Genomic DNA, 20,447 nt, shown 5'->3' with positions numbered 1-20,447 from the left:
AAAAGTACGTGGATGGGAAAGATTTAGAGCTCTATGGGCCTGATGCACGGGACCAGCTTGGGTGAGGCATCTTGATCGGCATGGACACCTTGGGCCAAGGGCATGTTTCTGTGCTGTAAAACTCTGGCAAACTGACTGATAATTACCCACCTACGTGCCCTGCTGCTCCAGAGATGCCAAGGCCAATTATTGCAGTCACCAAGATCAGCTGTGAGGTTAAGACAAGGGTAGAACTGCACAGAGTAACCAAAAGAAGGAAAAGTGGGAGACCAACCTCAGAACCCCACAAGCCCGAGTTCCCTCTTTCAATCTGAAGAAGGCTACCAACCCAAAACGTCACCTATCCATGTTATTCATGAAAGAATGGGTCAACTAGGCTTGTATTCACTGGAATTTACAAGGATGAGAGATGATCTTATAAAAGCATATAAAATTCTTAAAGTATTGGAGAGGCTAGATGCAGGAAAAATGTTCCCAATGTTGGGGGAGTCCAGAAACAGGGGCCGCATTTTAAGAATAAGGGGTAGGCCATTTAGGAAAAATATTCTCACCCAGAGAGTTGTGAATCTGTGGAATTCTCTGTCACAGAAGGCAGTGGAAGCCAATTCACTGGATGTTTTCAAGAGAGAGTTAGATTTAGCTCTTAGGGTTAAAGGAATCAAGAGATATGAGGGAAAAGGCAGGAACGGGGTACTAATTTTAGATGATCAGCCACAATCATATTGAATGGCGGTACTGGTTCAAAGGGCCGATTGACCTACGCCTGCACTTATTTTTCTATGTTATCCAGAGGTACTACTTGACCCGCTGAGTTACTACAACACTTTGTGTCCTTTTGTGTCAACCAACATCTGCAGACCTCTGTATCTACGTCTATCTCCATCTAGTGGCTTGACATAGTTCAGCTGCTGTCACAAAGTGGTGGTCTCCCACTAGATCTTCTGACAAAATGTTTCATGTGGACCCCATAGCATGAAGAGAGGTGCCTCACCTTTAACATTCCCCCAGTGTACTGGGACACAGACTGGTCCACAGCCGTGGGCTTTCCCAACCCCCAGACTGGGGTTACTCCTGTGCAGCATAGAAGAGAGAAAGGTTTGTGAGTGTAACAGGCTCAAGAGCCCACAAAGATCCAGAATTCTCTCCCCACCTCCACTGTTTATGCTTGAACTAATCATGATACAGGTTGCAACCTCGCTCAGCCTCCCTTACGACAAGGTCATGTGTTTGAGTCTCACTCCAGTAACTTGTGGACAAAATCTAGTCTGAAACTTCCTCCCAGTCAGAAACTAAAACACCTGCATTGTTGGAGGGGATGTCTTTTCAAAGAGATGCAAATGAACATAACATCTACCCCATCATATAGATGTTCAAACTACAGTAAAAGAAAATTGTGGGTAGAACACAAACAAATCTAGGGTTCTTCTCTTCAGAACAAAAACTTTAAAAAAGTCCTAGCAATTATCAAAATTATGTAATATTTTGAAAGTGTCAATTCTAAAATGTCTCCTGTCTCTCCAGTCAGTACCAGAGGAGACAGACTTTCGTTGATTGGTGAAAGAAGCAGAGGGGAGTCGGGGAGAATTGAAGGTAGTAACTTGTTGTGATGTGGAACGGACTGCTCAAAAGGTGGAAGTGGGTTCAAGTGAAACTTTCAAAAGAGAACCGAATTCTGGGGGGAAAAAAGCAAAGGAGTTGTACCACCTGGATAGATTCTTTAAAAAGCATGTAGTCACAATGTGCCAAAATATCCCTCAACATTATTACGATATAATCTGGTCACATTGCTGCGAGTAAATTGGCTGCACAAAAGAAGGCTTCTCAGTTTGCGTCACAGCAATACTTCATAACGAATAAAACGTGAGCACTTTTGAGCCTTCTGAGATCAAAAAAGTGCTGTATTGAAATGTGCTGTTAGAATCGAAGCGTGATACTTGGGAAGGTGACAAAATGGGCTTTTGATTCAGATAAATATTTTTAGTCACTGCCGAGTGTTCTGACGTGAAGACGTTAAAATTGACCCCGAGGCCTCCATCGTACCCATAAGATACTTCCTTGCACATTCCACCAGCTGGTCATGATCCACCCCAACCCCAGCCAGCACCAGTCGATCAGGGGTGTAGTAATTCCGCAAAAACGAGTGAATGAGCTTTTGATCAATCTTCTCTATGTTGCCGGTGGGACTGAACCGGGGCAGCCCCACAGTGTTGTCCCGGAACGCTGCCTGGGAAGACAAAGAAAACATTCATCACTCTCTGCTACATCCCCGGCTATCCCACTCTACTCCCTTATACCTCCTAATGCTGATTTTTTTAAATTCTCTTTCAGCTTAAGGAAACTAAAATACAAGATGATTCTTCATTTTAGTTCTCAGGTTTGACCTCAACTGGATTAAATGCATTCACTTCTGGACACCACCTTTCCTCGTCTCAGAGGGAAGGGAAGGGGGTGGTGATGGTGCGCAACATAGATTTACCAGAATAACACTGGGGCTAATATTATTGCAGACAAATCCAAGTGTTTCAAACCTTAATAGAATCTAGTTGGGTAAATGCTGAGAAATCATTCCCTCCAATTAGTGAATCTGCAACAATGCACTGTAACAATAAAACTAAAGCAATGTGGACGATATCACAATCAATCTCTTCATATAAAGGGCAACAAGACCACTTCCCACCACCCCCTCCAAAAATAAAGAGGATTCTACAGGATAAATTGAACTTTTAACAGTGAAATCCACATTTCTTGATTTATTAAGCGGTGTGGAATAAAGGAGGGCAATTGGTATTAAATACAAATCAACTGTGATTTAACTGAGAGGCAGAACAGGCTTAAGAGGTAGAGTGGGCCTAATATCCACATAACTGGTCTCGGGAGCTGAACAACCTCCTCCAATTCATGTTGATGACTGAATGATCTCCCCCTGATCACGTGTAACCAACCTGAGGGTCTCATCCCCCAGGATATATTTGACTAGTTACATTACCGCATGAATCATTTCAGTTAGAAGGGGTTCAGGGTCTGGTCTCATTTGCAAGTCCTCCAGCTCAAAGCGGATAGCCATTCGGGTCATCTCCAGTTCCTCATCTGGGGCAAAGAAAAGATTCACAACCATATCAACACTGGCATTCCCAGGGAATGTAGGCACCAAATGCAGAGAAACAACCTAAATCACTCGCCCTCTCGCTTCAGGGCCAGATGTTGAAGATCAAGTTCATTTGGAGACTGGGGCCTTTTACTTTGGGCAGACAGTGTAGTACCTCACAAAGGTAGCTGCATTATCAGAGGTGCTGGTTTTCTGGGTGTGAACGATGGCAAGACTTCAGGAGCTGGGAGATACTTGATGAAACCTCCAGTATCTCTGAAAGCTGAGTCGGTAACAACACTGCCTGGTTGTTTTACATGTTATTAAGTCTTCTTGCACCAAAGTGAATGACTCATTAGGCAAATGGATAATCCATGATTAGTCAAACAGCGCAGAGTGCAATATTTCCAAACATTTGTTTGCCGCTGTATCCAGATCAGTGGGAAAGACCTGAGGAGATGGCAACCTCTGTGCATCAGGCTGGAGGAAAACCAGTAGCCCCAGCACAATCTCACCAGACACCATCCAGTCCCAGCAGGAGAGCAGACGTATTAGAGAAGATTCCAGTGAATCACTTCAATGAGTTGACTGCATTGTAAAGCAGAAAACAGTTGCAGGATTTCACACCATAGCTACTGACCATTCTTGCAAGTGGAGTCACAAGGAACTACAGACACTGGTTTACAAAGGTACACACAAGTGCTGGAGTATGTCGGACAGCACCTCCGCTGAAGGATATGGATGGGCGACGTTTCGGGTCGGGACCCTTCAGACTGCAGTCTGAAGAAGGGTTCCAACCCAAAATGTCACCTATCCATCTCCTCCAGAGTTACTGAGTTACTCCAGCACTTTGTATTTTTCTTCCATCGTATAAGGTTGCAGACTTGCAAGTTAACTTTTTTTTAAAAAGGAATTCAAAAGTGCTTTCATAAAGCTGATCAGAAGATTAAAGTAGCAACCCCCACACATATCTTCCCCACCTTACGTTACCTGTGAGTCTGGGCTGCAGCACCACATCAGCCAGCAGATTGATTACTGTTTCCAGGCCCTTCACCTCCGCAGACACAGCAAACATTGTGGTGTCCCTGAAACAGAAGTGTACACAAATGCTTATTCTGGGCCTGAATGGACGCTTTGGAATCAGTTTCTTTCTGATCTCAGATGATCCAATTATTGTCTGGTGAGCATTAACCCAACTAAATTCACATGTAAACATGGACTATAAAAGATTAATCACTTCTAACACGGATCTTCTGCTCTAACTATTGCCCCTGACTGATCCCTCCTCTCGTTTAAAAGGCATTGAGACCAACTGCAATGCCTCAACACTACTCTGAAATCAAATGGAAACGCATCTTAAACCCATCAGTTGGGACCAATGCAGTCTGGAGAGTTCAATGCTCTGCACCAGTGTCTAGTTACTTGTTGCAGTCGTGTCCAGGACTCGCGCACACAATCAGTGGGGTCACAACCGCCTGCATTGTACTTCACCTGGAACTTTGGCAGTCGCAGATCCCACCGTGCTTTTCCAGAGTGAGGAGAATTTCATCTTTGGAGCCAAACTGTGCCGTAGACTGAAGACAAAACACACAGCCAGTTACAAGCTTAAAAAGCCCCATTTCACCTCAGACACACAAGACAAGATGATCAATGTACAATCTCCTGCATCATTTCTAAGGTTTTTAATAAAGCTATTAATCAAGGAAATAAACTTTCGGTAGCACAGGCAATGAGTGAGCTTTGATCAATGAGACAAGATATGAAGATGTATTGTAATGAAAGCAAAATAAGTACTGGTTAGATAGCCTTAGTTGTCAGTTGAAGCTAAATTACCAAGGAATGTCCCGATTCAAGTCTAGTCTATCATTGTACAACCAACTAGCAAGGGGTAAGTGAGACAGCTTTCTCGCAACTCCAGTGATTTGAAATTTGCTATTAAATCTACTTTTACCATCACTTCAGGCAGTGCAAACCAGATCACAACTTGTGAGGAAAAAAAAATTCTCATCTCGCCTCTGGGTCTTTTGGTAATTATCTTTATCCGGGTGAAGAAGTGATGACAGCTTTAGTCTGCACTTCCAAAGAGAAGATATTTATATATATATATTGGGTTTTTTATGTGCTTAGAACCAAATATTAAGATTTGAGATAAAATGTGGAAATATATTGATACTTACTGAAAATGCCAACTTTTCCAAAAAGTGCGAAATTCCACTGGGAAATGTGGCCTCATGCCTTGATCCAGCGTTCACTAAAACTGAAAGGCACAACTCCATGAATAAGCAGCATTCTCAGCCAGCATCTAACCTTTATTTTGTACATATAACACCCGAGGACACGGGACAAAGAAGAGATGCTGAACCCTAGCACAAGAATTGGGGGCCGACAGAAGTAAAATAGAAGAATTTTGTGAAGGAATTCCCAAAAGGGATTAATACAGAACGAGGTTCTGTCATCAAAGTGGGTACAACAGGAGAGGGTGAATAAAACATTGGAGATGGAATAAAAACACAAAAGCAAGTGCAAAAATAGACTGGGTTGAAACAACCATTGACTGGCAATGGAGCCATATCTAAATCTGAATGTAAAATCAGAAATGCTGTATACTCAGCAGGTCCGGCAGTAACTGTGAAGAGAGAATCTGTTCATGACCCTTTATCATCTGTTTTTCCACAGATCTTGTCTGACCTGCTAAGAATTGCAAGCATTTTCTATTTTTGTGAGCAGTGTTTAAAAAAAGTTAAAGATGAATATATACGGCTTTGAAATCAATGTACTGTGATTGATTCGGAATTGAATTGAATACTTTATTGTCATCGTCACAGTGAATTTCTTTGCTTGCATACCCAAGGTCTGGGATGAGAGGGTTGTGCTGTTAAATGAGATTCAGCAATATCAGAATTAAAAAGAAAAAATACTGGATTAACTCAGCGGGTCAGGCAGCATCTCAGGAGAGCATGGATAAAGACTGAAGGCATGGATCGGTGGAAGATAAAGTGAGGTTGAATTATTTGGCAGGTCCTGAGCAACAGGATGTTCATATCCTCCAAAGATGCTGCTGACCCACTGACTTACTCCAGCACTATGTGTCTTTTTGCCTACCAGCATCTGCAGCTCCTTGTGTCTACATTCAACAATATTCAGTATTGTTCAGTTTATTGTCACGTGCACCAACTTACAGTGAAAAGCTTTTGTTGGGTGTAATCCAGTCAGCGGAAAGACAATACATGATTATAATTGAGCCTTTACTCACTGTCTCTTAGTAGAATGAAAGGTATCCTCAAAGTGATGTGCATGAATGTTATAGACTGACAGGATAAAATGCCAGGAACCATTTGCTGCTGCTGGAGAGGCTAAAACCTTGATACATCAAAACTTAGAAAATAGGTGCTGGAGGAGGCCATTTGGCCCTTCATTGTGATCATGGCTGATCATCCACAATCAGTAACCCGTGCCTGCCTTCTCCCCATATCCCTTGATTCCGCTAGCTCCTAGAGCTCTATCTAACACCCCCTTGATAATAGGGAATAATAATGGACAATAACTAATAAAATAAATACTGTGACAATAAACTAAACTCAACGGGCAGATAAGGATCAAGGAGAAATGTGTCAACTCAAAGACTGCACATTTTAGAAGTTTATTAAATGCAAAGTGCATTATGCACAGATTTTCAATATCAAAGGCCAGGACAAAGTTGTACATCCAAAAATAAATCGGATGATGTGACTGTAATGTGGACCAGAAGAACTAGGTCACTTGATCTATTGCACGACCAGGCTGCTGAGTTAGCTTTGCTCTTATGTTCTTATTGTGGGCATCCCAGAGCGAATGAAATACTTTTGTTTAAAACTCCTCACTGTAGCTAATTAAGAATCAGGCGGGTAATATGTCGATAACAAGATCCCATATTTGCGATAACGATCAGATACACTGATTTGTGTGTGTGTGAGTGAGTTGGAGAATAAGTAGCGGCCAGATTTGACACAACTCGTGAGCCTTTCCCACTCACCACCAACGGTGCAGAATTGGCCGAACTTGTCCTGCGAGGCGACCCGCAAGCCGTTCTCCAGCACCGTGATGCGGGTCTCGTGTTTGTCGTGCCCGTCCACGGTGGCGTAGGAGGGCCTGGGCAGGTGGGGCAGCGGCGTGGAGAGCGGCACCCCGGGGTAACCGGCGCTGCTGTAGCGCCTGCTGCCGGCGAGGCCGCACCTGGAGCGGAGAGAACGGAGGGTTAGCGCCTTCGCCCAGCCGCCAAACGGCGCTTAGACAGACGCGAGAGCGAAAAGGCTGCCGCCTTTTACCTGCGGAGTTGGGCCCACGGCCTCAGCCTCGTTATGCGCGCCGCCATCTTGACCGCCTGTGGATTTCCGGCCGCTTGACCCCCCCCCCTCCCCGAGGGGAACAGGTTCCGGGGTCAGGCACCCCTTGACAACCGCCTGGCGACCGGGCCCGGGCCGATGAGCTCCCGGGGAGAGCAAGGTGAGGCGGCGGCAGTGGCAGTGGCAGTAGCAGTGGGAGTGGGCGCTGCGACCGCGGGACCTCTCCATGCACCCAATGACAAAGTGGGAGAAGATGCGAGACGGCGGGGTTTTACTGATTGTGAGCCTCCCAGCCATCTTTCCCCTCAGCTAACAATGTAGAAGGGGGTTCAGGGTCTGGTCCCATTTGCGAGTGAGATTTCCCCCCTCTCAATGACACAAAATGCTGGAGCAACTCAGCGGGACACGCAGCATCTCCTCTGGAGAGAAGGAATGGGCGACGTTTCGGGACGAGACCCTTCTTCAGACTGAGTCGGGGGAGAGGGAAACTAGAGATATGGAAGGGTAAGGTGTGAAAACGACAGATCAAAGCAGACGGTATCAAGGAAATGTAGAATGTTTTTTTTTTAACTGAGGAGGTGACAAGGCACCTAATCAGTAAAATTAATCAGAAGGACAGTGAAACTAGTCGGAGAACTATGGTGGGGAGCGATGGAGAGATTGTACATCACCTTGAGCATTGTCTGCTTTGATCTGTTGTTTTCATACCTTGTCCATCCATATCTCTAGTCTCCCCCCCCCCCCCCCTCTCAGTCTGAACAAGTGTCTCGACCCGAAATGTCACTCATTCTTTCTCTCCAGAGATGCAACCTGACCCGCTGAGTTACTCCAGCATTTTAGACAATAGACAATAGGTGCAGGAGTAGGACATTCAGCCCTTCGAGCCAGCACCGCCATTCAATGCGATCATGGTTGATCACTCTCAATCAGTACCCCGTTCCTGCCTTCTCCCCATACCCCCTCACTCCGCTATCCTTAAGAGCTCTATCCAGCTCTCTCTTGAAAGCATCCAACGAACTGGCCTCCACTGCCTTCTGAGGCAGAGAATTCCACACCTTCACCACTCTCTGACTGAAAAAGTTCTTCCTCATCTCCGTTCTAAATGGCCTACCCCTTATTCTTAAACTGTGGGCCCTTGTTCTGGACTCCCCCAACATTGGGAACATGTTTCCTGCCTCTAATGTGTCCAATCGCCTAATTATCTTATATGTTTCAATAAGATCCCCCCTCATCCTTCTAAATTCCAGTGTATACAAGCCTAATTGCTCCAGCCTTTCAACATACGACAGTCCCGCCATTCCGGGAATCAACCTAGTGAACCTACGCTGCACGCCCTCAATAGCAAGAATATCCTTCCTCAAATTTGGAGACCAAAACGGCACACAGTACTCCAGGTGCGGTCTCACCAGGGCCCGGTACAACTGTAGATGGACCTTTTTGCTCCTATACTCAACTCCTCTTGTTATGAAGGCCAACATTCCATTGGCTTTCTTCACTGCCTGCTGTACCTGCATCCTTCCTTTCAGTGACTGATGCACTAGGACACCCAGATCTCGTTGAACATCCCCTCTTCCTAACTTGACACCATTCAGATAATAATCTGCCTTTCTATTCTTACTTCCAAAGTGAATAACCTCACACTTATCTACATTAAACTGCATCTGCCATGTATCCGCCCACTCACACAACCTGTGTTGATCCCCCCTCCTGTTTGAGTTGTGGTGGAATTGGGGGCATTGAACTGTTGTCTGTGTCTCTGGCAGCTTCAGTCTTTTGCAGGGATGGCCGGCAAACACAAGCAAAAATAGAGACCGCTCTGATTGCAAACCTGTCTCTGCATCCCTGACTACCTGTCCTAATCCTTTCCACCCGCCCCTTACTTATCTAGAATCTTTATTGTCATGTGTACCGAGGTACAGTGAAAAGTATTGTTTTACATGCTATCCTGTCAATTCAGATAATGCTATACATAAAATCAGGCCAAACTCAAGTATAATAGGTTGAGTGAAGGACAGAGCAGCATCTCTGGAGAACATGGTTAGGTGACATTTCGGGTTGGACACGACCTGACATGTTACCTATGCATGTTCTTCAGAGATGCTGCCTGACCAGCTTAGTTACTCTAGCACTTTGTGTCTTTTTCTGTAAACCAACACCTGCAGTTCCTTGTATTTGCAGGTCGAGTGAAGGTATGGATACCAGAGTACAGAATGTAATTCTCAGCATTGTTGTGCAACAGTTACAAAATCCAAAAGACACAAAGTGTGGTCAGCTGATCAGGCATTCCATCTATCTACCTTTGGGGAAGAGATTTCAAAAATAGGAATAGCAAAAATAGGATTGCCTTGTCTTCGTCTTGAAATATTGACCCCTTGGTTTTAAACAGTGACTCCAGTTATAAATATCCTGTCAAAGCCCTTCAGAATTGTGTACACTTCAATCAAGTCTCCACTTTTCTGAATTCTAGTGAAAACACCCTTAGCCTGTCCGAATTCTTCTCACAAGGCAACCCATCTATTTCAGTGAAAAGTTAACTGTCCTTGTTCTCCAGAGATGCTGTCTGACCTGCTGAGTTAGTCCAGCACTTTGTGTCATAAAAACATAGAAAAATAGGTGCAGGAGTAGGCCATTCAGCCCTTTGAGCCAGCATCGACATTCAATATGATCATGGCTGATCATCTAAAATCAGTACCCCGTCCCTGCTTTTTCCCCATATCCCTTGATTTCTTTAGCCCTAAGAACTAAAACTAACTCTCTTTCAAAAAGGATTGTGCAGGATGGGAGATGGGTGTTTGGGGAGGGAGAGAATTTGGCCTGGGGTGGGAGGATTGGTGGAATGATCGGACAGCCCATGCATTGTTTGGTAGGGTAACGGAGCATAGGTTGGGCAGATGATGGGACATCAGAGGACCCTTTCACCTATTCCACACTAATAAACCTTTCAATCTCCACCAGGTGTTTCCTAGTATATCATCATATCATATATATACAGCCGGAAACAGGCCTTTTCGGCCCTCCAAGTCCGTGCCGCCCAGCGATCCCCGTACATTAACACTACACCCACTAGGGACAATTTTTTTACATTTACCCAGCCAATTAACCTACATACCTGTACGTCCTTGGAGTGTGGGAGGAAACCGAAGATCTCGGAGAAAACCCACGCAGGTCACGGGGAGAACGTACAAACTCCTTACAGTGCAGCACCCGTAGTCAGGATCGAACCTAAGTCTCCGGCGCTGCATTCGCTGTAAAGCAGCAACTCTACCGCTGCGCTACCGTGCCGCCAAACCACCAGTGCAAGAACACTGGCTGTTATATATTTTCCTCCTCCCTAACCTTGAGTCATGAAAACCAAATTTATCAATTTGGAACTGCCCTAATCAAGACCAGCTCATACAGCAAAATGTTGCCATACATTTATCCAACTGTATCATTTAATTTTCTACCACTTCCAGGTGAAAAGGAAACGAATGATGAAGAAACAAACCCTTTTTCCTTTAAGGAATTTGTCAAGATTAAAAGTCAATCAACAACAAAAAGGGAAGAGATGAGAAAGCCGATGAAGGTGCTGTATGGGCCTATATTCTCATAGCAATGACATTTATTAGTATAAGCATTGTGGAAAAAGGATAATGAGAGGCTATGCACCCCGTCTGAAATTCTTAGAGCCAGAGTTCACAAATAGGTGATGTCAGTCATTCAGGAATGAGATGAAGAGAAACGTCTTCACTCAAATTGGTGTGACTCTTTGCAATGTTCTCACCCAAGAGACGAGGATTATCAGTTGTAGACTACAATTCAAGACTCGATTCACAGATGTTTGAATGCCAAGGAAATTGGGGGATACGGAGTTGATGTAGATCAACTATATGATCTTGTGTTCTTATGTTCTCTCGTGTTATGTTCTAATATGCTTCACAAATGTATTTATAATACAGAATCTGATAATGATCCATATAAAGGTATATTAGGACAGATAAAAGTGTTTTACCAGCTAATTAAAGGAGGAAGGGGTAGAGAGATTGGATTTTAATGGAATTGGAGAAAATACACCATAAGGCCCTATAAGCCTGCTATGCCAATTAACATGATAGTTGATTATCTATTTCAAGCCATTATCCCGCTCTCTTCCCCAACTGTCTAGAAATATATCTACTTCTTTAAAACAGGCAGTGGCTTGGCCTTTGCAGTCTCAGTGGAAGAGATTTCCACAGTTTCACCTAAGTGAAGAAACATCCTTATTTCACTCCCTATTGCCCAAGACTGAGAATGCTCAGCCTTGATCCTAGTCAAAGGGAAATATCCTCCCCATATCCAGTTTTTCTGACCCTGTCAGTATTTCAAAGAGATGATGTATGCATAACATGTCAGATCAACAATTTCTTTGGATGTGGATCTATAGTCCTTGATTCGAATTAGTTGTCCTTTGGTCATTAAAATTATTTTCATCTTGCAATGGCTGTCTTGTTAAACTAGACAGCCATTGTTCTAGAAAACCAATTGTTCTCAATTTTTTTAAACAATAGATACAATGTCTTGGGAATGTAGCTTGGTGCGAATTTTTCTTTGATAATACTCCTTGTGTTATTCTAAGGATACCATATAAGTGGCCATTATTATATTCCCCAGAAATTCCCCTCATTATAAAGTCCTAGAGCTATACAGCACGGAAACAGCTGCAGTCCAACACATCCATGCCGACCAAGTTGCTTATGCAACTTGGACCAGGATATTATAGCTATTATAGAAATGTGGATGTCAAGAGTCAAAAAGTCCCATTTGTCTACGTCCGGCCCATATTCCACCTAATCTTTCTTATCCATCCATGTCTGTGTCTTTAAAATATCATAATTGTGCCCACCCCATCCACTTCCTCCAGCCGCTCATTCCATGTACAAACTACCTTGATATGAAAAGTTGTACCATTGATCCCTTCTACATCTCTCCCCTCTCACCTTAAACCTATGTCCTCTAGTTTTTGACTCTCCTCTCCTTCGATATCTTTGACTGTCCCAGTCAATATTAGGAAAGTTTAAATCCTTTACTATTATAACCTTATCGTTCTTGCGTGTATCTGTGTTCTCCATGCATATTTTCCCCTCTAACTCCCTCTGACTATTGCAGGGCCTGGAGTACAATGCCTTCAAAATAATCACCCTCTTCTTATTTCTAAATTTCACCCATATAGCCTTGCCAAATGATACCAGGAATATGTTCTCTAAGTACCACTGTGATGTTCTCCCTAATGAAAAATACTACAACTCTTTACCTCCAGCTCTATCTGCAGCATTTGAGCCCCAGAACATTGAACTGCCACTCCTGTTCACAAACTACGTTCCAACTAACTCAAACTGCGAACACTACGAACTCCAACCAAAGGTTGAACTCTGACCTGCCTCGATTGCACTAGGGATTTGGGGCTTGGTTTTTGATTTTGTACGATTTTGTTTTTATGTATTGAGCTTTGTGTTGTTTATAATGGTGTCTACTGAGTATCATGTTTACACATCTGTTGTGCTGCTGCAAGTAAGAATGTCAATGTTCTGTTTTGGGACATATTACAAGAAAACACTTTTGACTCTTGACATCCACATTTCTATAATAGCTATAATATCCTGGTCCAATATTCCTATCCATGTCTTATATTCATCTGCCTTGTCTGTCAGGCCTCTTGCATTGAAATAAATGCAATTTAAACCAACGCACTTGCCTTGTTCCCTGTTATACTCCTGCTGTCCCCTTTGCTGGACCTGCTCGCTTTAACTTCTGCAATTGCCTTAGCCTTGACATCTCCCTCGCTCGCCCTTTGGGTACGACCCCGCTTGCAAGACTATTTTAAACCGTCTTAAGTAGCTCTAGCAAATGTCTCCGTCAGGTTATTGGTCCACCTCCAGTTCAGGAGACCAGTCCCCCACCATTGACTCCACCTACACTTTAGGCTGCCTTGGAAAAGCAGCCAATGTAATCAAAGACTGGTTCCTCCCCTGCCATTCCTCCTTCTCCATGCTCCCGGACAAAGCTACAGAAGCTGGAAAGTGCGCATCGCCAAACTCGGGAACTCTATTATCGGGTTTCCAAATGGTCCTTCCATAAGCTAGGGTGCAGTCTGATTCATCTAACCCATTGCAGTCATTGGATTTTGTCTGTGGAACTGTTGTGCTACAATGCTCTACCTTAGATACTTGAGTTTGCAATGTTTGCACTTGTGTACAGCATTACTTGATCTAATTGGATAGCATGCAAAACAAAGCTTTTCACAAGTGACAATAATAAGCCTAAATTTGTTTTCTCCACCGCTTCCCTCCACACAACTGTCCCCTGCCTGTCCTCACTCAAACCTTCCATTGCAGGGCTCCACAGGAATTACCTTTGAGAAGGGTCTGGCTGCACCCAAAGAATTGAACTTGAGGTTGAATTTTCCAGAGAGCTACTTCCCTGATCCGATGCCCAACAGTCCTTCTTTGGATGATGCGGATGATGACTGGAGTGAAACGTACCAGCCTGCCGTTATTGAGGCTGCTCATGAGCTTGGTTTTTCTGACTTGCTCCATGGTAACTCCCACAACCCACCAACTCTGAGCCCCACTGAGCTGCTGCAGCACGACAGCATCCAATATGCACCGTCTGAATGGCAAGTGGATGATGAAGAGGAGGAGGAAGTAGAGGAGGATCATAACAAATGGGATGCAACCTCACAGCTCCAACCTCCTTGCGATGACGCTGACTCTCCAAAAGATCATTTTGACTTGGTCGGGGAGGTTCTCTATCAAAGTCAGTTGCTAAGCAATGAGAAAGTAAGTTCATATCTTTGAAAATGCTGGTTTTCCCACCCCTCCCTACAACTTGGGTCTCATGAAAGAACCAATTTTAAGTAAGATTTGAGAGCGATGGAGAGGTAAGGAAAAAATTGGATAAATATTTGAAAAAAAATGTAGACATGAGAAGAAAGCAAAGCAATGGGATTTACTCGATTGATCTGTAAAAAGGATAGAGATATTTTCAGAGGGAATTTTAGTGTTCAGTAGGATGTGACGTATGAATAAATAGTTGGAGCAATGCAAACATTGATCGATTAAAGGCTTTAGAGATGGTGAAAGGCAAATGTGTTAAGGGATTTAAACATGAGGATGAGAATTTTAAATCTAACCTGTTCTTGTACAAGGAGGTACTATATCGCAGCAAACAAGGTGCATGAAGAGAAGTATTTGTGAATGAGAATACAGACAGCAGACTTTTGGATGGGTTTGGTGGAAGATGGAGTGCCTTCCATGAGACCAAAGGAAAGATTGAGTCTCGGGTAGCAAAAGGCATCACCAGGGGCACCAAGAGCTGGAGATATTTGGAATAACCCTTGTTCCTCTTCCAGCTGCAAGAAGAAAATGCCCTATTACGAAGACAGACTAAAGAAGCAAAGCAACTGGCAAAGGACCATGTAAGGAGGTATGAAGAGCTGAGTATAATAATTTTGAAAAGAGTTCAAAAGTGAATGCAGCATGAATAGAAAATGCAGTGCAACAATGATCTGCTTTTTGCATTTTTTTGGCTACATGATTATTTGAGAGCTACCTTTCAGCTCTTGAATGAACTTAATACACCTAGTTCAAGTAGTCATTGTTTACTGACAGCGACAGATGGCTGGCTATTCAGCCAGCTTGGACTATTGTCTCCCCAACAATAAAAAGATACTGGGATCAAATTGTGCATATTTAGCTTAAATTGAACTACACACTTGTATTCCTCTTCCCTTCATTAAACTGCTGGAGGTTGGCTGGAAGGGCTTGGACACTGACCTATCATTTGTTCGTTGTAGACCACAAGGGTAAAACTTTATGACGTGCTACTTGTAGTGGTACTGCAGAAAATCACGACATAGTATAATCACTCTTGTGTAAATTGTGATTGAGAATGATCAGCCATGATCACATTGAATGGTGGTGCTGGCTCGAAGGGGCAAATGGCCTACTCCTGCACCTATTGTCTATTGTCTAAAATTGCTATTGTGTTTAGGGAAAGGGGTGGTACTACAGGAATTGGTGTCGAAGAACATGCACATCATCAAGATAGTGAGGAATGGCATATGGTAGTAAAGGGGCATTTTGTGTTGCTACTCTGGAGGACCTCAAACAGCAACATTGATGTGCTGTAATGATGTGCTATAATGCGGTGTCCACTCGCCATTTTTCCAGGACCAGGAGATTGGAAGAAGATCTGGAGAGAAGGAAAATTAAAGAGGAGAAGGAGGCACGAGCATTGGAAGCGATGGTTCAGCAAGTTGAAGAGAATCTACAACTGATGACGGTGAGGATAGGACCTGTGGGAGAGGGCAGTACCCTCTCCTTGGACCTCCATCTCTGTGGGAGTTCATCAAAGCTGCACCCCAGTTCAGTTCCCCTTCACTTTTGTGGCCTCACCCGCATCTTTGGTCTTTAAAAAAGTGTAAGGTGAAGTTATCGCAATACTGGGGTTGAGTGTGTTGGCCTGGGCAATGTGCTGGAATACAGAGCACAATTGTGTCGGGTCATATGTATGAAGGAACTGCAGATGCTGGGTTAAACCTAAGATAGACACAAAATGCTGGAGTAACTCAGCGGGACAGGCAGAATCTCTGGAGAAAAGGAATGGGTGACATTTCAGGTCGAGACCCTTCTTCAGACAGAGTTAGGGGAGGGGAAGATGCAGAGATAAGGAAGTGTAAGGTGTGAGAACGAGACATCTGCCCAAGTGAAATACGAGGTACTGTTCCTCCAATTTGCGCTGGGCCTCACTCTGACAATGGAGGAGGGACAGAAAGATCAATAGTGGGAATGGAAAATTGCAAAACACTTTAACTCCCCTCCCATTCCCACACAGACCTTTCTGTTCTGGGCCTCCTCCATTGTCAGGGTGAAGGCCAGCGCAAATTGGAGGAACAGCACCACATATTTCACTTGGCAGCTGACACCCCAGCGGTATGAATATTGACTTCTCTAACTTCAAGTAACCGTTGCTTTCCCTCTCTCTCCATCCCTCCCTCTCCATCCCTCCCCCTTCCCAGTTCTCCAAACAGTCTGACTGACCCTGATTACATTTTATCTCTGTTTGCTTTGTTGTTACCTTCTCCTAGCTAACAATGATCTATTCTACATTATCCTTGTTCTCCATCCCCTTTGAGGTCTCGTTCTCACACCTTACACTTCCTTATCTCTGTATCTCCCTCTTCCCTGAATCTCAGTCTGAAGAAGGGTCTCGACCTGAAACGTCACCCATTCCTTCTCTCCAGAGATGCTGCCTATCCTGCTGAGTTACTCCAGCATTTTGTGCCTATCTTGTCTCAGGTTCCAGTTCTGTTGAGGTGGTTAATGAGGCTCAACAGATGGAAATTACATTTTCTGGCTCAAATTCAAATTGGTTGAAGCATTATCAGTATCTTTTGACTAACTAGATTGCATGAGATAAACAACCAGCACTGAAATAACTGGATTTGTAATTGTCTTTGTATTTATTAATACTTTTCAGAAACGGGCCGTGAAAGCAGAGAACACTGTGACTAAACTGAGACAGGAACTTGTAACTCTCCAGGTATGGTGTGAATTTTATTTTGTTAACTAATTCTCTCACTCCCCTCTTTCTCTATCCTTTGCCTCTCCTGTTTCTCTTTCTCCCCTTTATTTCATTTTTTTTCTCTCCTTCGTTTCTTTTCCTCTCTCTCATCTCTCTTCTCTCTTTTTCTCCCTCTCCTTCACTCTTCACTGTGTGTGGATCTCATTGTGTATTTGTTTTGTGCTGACAGGCAGAACTGCAACAGTCCAAGTCTGAGAATGAAATACTTCGATCTCAAGATTCTGCTGCTCTGAGTTCAGCAAAAAACAGTGCTCGACTTGCCTCAGATTACCTTGTGAAGACTGCACATGAAGCAGAGACATCAGTGAAGTATGCACCTGACAACTTACTCTTCAGGAATACAAGTTGAATGCTTTATAAAAGAAATATTGGAGACACTGGAAGAGAGGGAAATAATTGGAGTGAATGGGATATGTAGTTAGGAAGGGAAAGCACTTTTGTTTATTTTGTATCCTACAATCTTTCCCCAAATCTCAGAATCAGAATACCTTTATTGTCATCCAAAAAAAAAACAAGTCTTTTGGACGAGATTTCGTCACCCACAGTCCAACAATAAGAGCAATAAAAATAAGCAATTTCACACACAATCACAAACTAACACAAAACAAACAAAAAAAGAAACATCCATCACAGTGAGTCTCCTCCAGTCACCTCCTCACTGTGATGGAAGGCCAGAATGTCCTGCCATCTTCTCCCGCGGTCAGGCTGTTGAAGTTGCCACGTTCCAGGCCGCGTCGGACGGTGAAAGGTCCGCAGCGGGCCCACATCTACCCAATATCTCTCAGACTAATCTCCCTCATTCATTCTTCATTATAGTGCCTCCTCGAGTTACTAATTATGCTTCTCCATCTTGCACTGTTCAGACCAGGAGAACATTTTGGAGATTAAACCATCATTTTGCCATTGGAGTAGAGGTCCCCATTAGCTCTGTGAGTTCAAGGGCAAGCAGCGTGGCTTTGAACAGCACAGACCACAGTATTCCCAGTTACTCAGCCAGGAGCAACCCTACCCTCTGACTTATCCCTACATGTGATTGTTGAATGAGTTGGAGTGTCCACATTAACCCTATATAACAGGGATTCAGAATTAGACCTGACAAAGGGCCTTTGACCTGAAATGTCAACCTTATGTCTCATCCCACAGGTGCAGTCCAATTTGCTGAGTACTTCTAGCATTTTTGGTGTTTATTATAGAGATGGAATGTTTCTCAGCTTGTCTGGGTTCAAATCCCAGTAGAATTGATGTAATAGAGATGTTTTTCCTCTGAAGATTTATATCTATGTAACTCACAGAAGATCAAAATTCGTAGCAATGAAAAACTTGCCAAGCTTGCACACTGCCTTCATATCTCCTTTTTTATTCCCCTTTTAGGCAGCTCCTGTCTGGAGCAGAAACATTACGGCTGGCATCTGAGCTACTGAAGTCCATTGACAGAATTACTGAGCTACCATCTCACTGCAGAGTGGAAGATCCTAGCTGATGCAGTCAACTTCTTCTAGCTCCACCCAGTCTGAACGTTATCCACCAGATTATTCAACACAACACTGAGAAATTGATTAATGTGACTCCCCACTGCTCCGGCACAGACTGAACCTGCCACTTGCACCACTCTAGACTGGCCAATTTACATTTGAAATGATCCTAAATGCCCTCTTTCATTTGGTGGGATCCCAAATTTATATTCTACCTTCAGTATCCCAAAGTCATCTTGTTTGTATGAAATTGGAAAGAATTATGCTATCAATTATGAAGGGATTTATATCCATCAATAATATTAGTGAGTAAATTATGGACTCTGGCCATCTTCCTCTCTTTGCCAAAAAAGCTGCCCTCTGTTGCTGGTTTTTTTTTAATGCTTTGTATGTAATAATTTAAAATGAGAGAAGCAGGCACTGTCCACTAATGTGCCTCATGCTCTCCATTTAACTTTCTATCGTGTATTATTTCCCCCCCTGCCTTGCACATGACATCACTTCACATAGTGCACTGTAAATGTTGATGATCTTGCGATGTTATAGGGATTGGAGGGCTTGAGTTAAATGGAGAGGCTGGGCTTTTTTCACTGGAGTGCAGCAGGCTGTGGGGTGACACGAAAGGTATTTGAAATCATGAGCAGCATGGAAAAGATGGGTGGTCACAGTCTTTTTCATAGAGAATAGAAATCTATAACTAGAAAGGATAGATTTAAGGTAGAGGGGAAAGATTTAAAAAGGACCTGAGTGGCAAATTTTATACACAAGAGGGTGGTAGGTATATGGAATAAGCTGCCAGAGGTATTTGTTGGGACAGATCCAATTACAATGTTTAAAATACAATGTTTAAAATGCATTTGGACAGGTACATAGATAGAAGAGGTTTAGAGGGATATGGGCCAAATGCAGGCAAATGGGGCTAGCCAGGGTAGATATCTTGGTCGGCATGGACAAATTTGTCTGAAGGTCCTGCTTCTGTGCTTTGTGATTCTATGACTATCAATCTTCAAGCCTTTTATCCCAGTCATTTAGATCATTGCCTTAAATTAACTTAGCTGCCTTGGTTGCCTGTAATAACTTCACAAGAAATCTCTGTTTTGCAACCTCCAATGGCCAGTCTTTGTCGAGCTTTACTGGGATAGGGAAGAATTCCAGACTTCCGGATATCAAAACTGAATGATCCCGTTCTAATTTTAGGATTATGCTCTTGGCTCTGGGCTTCCTATTAAAGTAAATCATTTTCCTTTCCTTATTAATGCCCCTCAATAATTGCTAAATGCCCCATTTAGATTGCTCGTTAAAGGGTTATTTACTTTGTTGTGGGATAATGATGGCAGATATGTAGGGGACGGGATGGCGGCTGCTGAGAAAGAACTATGAACAATATCGATTCACTTTCACACCAGTCATTTGCCTTGTATTACATTAGGAAAAAAAGGATTTTGAATTGTGTTCCTCACTGAACTGGTTTTGATGAAATTATATATTTAATATTGAAATGTCTATTTAAGAATTTGCACAATACGTTGGAGAGATGGAAGTAACTTATGATTCATGTACATAACAGGAATAAATTAACAATTCATGGAGTCAAGTTAATTCGAGTCCTTGAATTTTATAATTGTATAATTTTAATTCATTATAGACAATAGGTGCACGAGTAGGCCATTCGGCCCTTCGAGCCAGCACCACCATTCAATGTGATCATGGCTGATCATTCTCAATCAGTACCCCGTTCCTGCCTTCTCCCCATACCCCCTCACTCCGCTATCCTTAAGAGCTCTATCTAGCTCTCTCTTGAATGCATTCAGAGAATTGGCCTCCACTGCCTTCTGAGGCAGAGAATTCCACAGATTTACAACTCTGACTGAAAAAGTTTTTCCTCATCTCCGTTCTAAACGGCCTACCCCTTATTCTTAAACTGTTCTTTATGTTCTTGATTTCACTTTGTCCTCTAGATTCATGAAA

The 20,447-nt window shown here is 43.3% G+C and overlaps 2 protein-coding genes across 4 annotated transcripts in view; one reads left to right on the top strand and one right to left on the bottom strand.

Moving 5' to 3' along the window:
- pmpca (peptidase, mitochondrial processing subunit alpha) overlaps window positions 1–7,513 on the bottom strand; it is a 20,295-nt gene extending 12,782 nt beyond the window's left edge. For both annotated transcript variants that reach the window (XM_078425871.1, XM_078425872.1), the window contains exons 1-8: window positions 7,390–7,513; window positions 7,098–7,297; window positions 5,263–5,342; window positions 4,577–4,659; window positions 4,076–4,170; window positions 2,987–3,087; window positions 2,041–2,224; window positions 992–1,071 (exon numbers count right to left, since the gene is read on the bottom strand). In XM_078425871.1, coding sequence (XP_078281997.1) covers window positions 992–1,071; window positions 2,041–2,224; window positions 2,987–3,087; window positions 4,076–4,170; window positions 4,577–4,659; window positions 5,263–5,342; window positions 7,098–7,297; window positions 7,390–7,436 — 870 coding nt within the window. In that variant the 5' untranslated portion in view covers window positions 7,437–7,513. The remainder of the gene's footprint in view (window positions 1–991; window positions 1,072–2,040; window positions 2,225–2,986; window positions 3,088–4,075; window positions 4,171–4,576; window positions 4,660–5,262; window positions 5,343–7,097; window positions 7,298–7,389) is intronic.
- On the top strand, window positions 7,497–20,447 carry entr1 (endosome associated trafficking regulator 1). Of its 2 annotated transcripts, none has more exons than XM_078425873.1 (8): window positions 7,497–7,567; window positions 10,863–10,972; window positions 13,758–14,201; window positions 14,774–14,847; window positions 15,594–15,705; window positions 16,903–16,965; window positions 17,177–17,316; window positions 18,379–20,447. In XM_078425873.1, exons 1-8 carry the CDS (start codon window positions 7,546–7,548, stop codon window positions 18,485–18,487), a joined length of 1,074 nt encoding a protein of 357 aa, XP_078281999.1. In that variant the 5' UTR covers window positions 7,497–7,545; the 3' UTR covers window positions 18,488–20,447. The 2 variants fall into 2 exon arrangements, with proteins under 2 accessions (XP_078281999.1, XP_078282000.1); XM_078425874.1 differs by lacking the exon at window positions 7,497–7,567 and adding an exon at window positions 7,605–7,687.

This window comes from Rhinoraja longicauda, chromosome 31, assembly GCF_053455715.1.
Source record: "Rhinoraja longicauda isolate Sanriku21f chromosome 31, sRhiLon1.1, whole genome shotgun sequence".
NCBI classification, from domain to species: Eukaryota; Metazoa; Chordata; class Chondrichthyes; order Rajiformes; family Arhynchobatidae; genus Rhinoraja; species Rhinoraja longicauda.
This window is presented reverse-complemented; position numbering and strand designations above follow the sequence as displayed.

Bases quoted from the DNA above. Each gene is read 5' to 3' on its own strand.
- entr1 (XM_078425873.1), top strand. From the start codon at position 7,546: ATGAGCTCCCGGGGAGAGCAAG. The intron at 14,848-15,593 runs GTATGAAGAGCT...CCATTTTTCCAG, and splicing joins GCAAAGGACCATGTAAGGAG to GACCAGGAGATTGGAAGAAG. The intron at 17,317-18,378 runs GTATGCACCTGA...TTCCCCTTTTAG, and splicing joins GAAGCAGAGACATCAGTGAA to GCAGCTCCTGTCTGGAGCAG.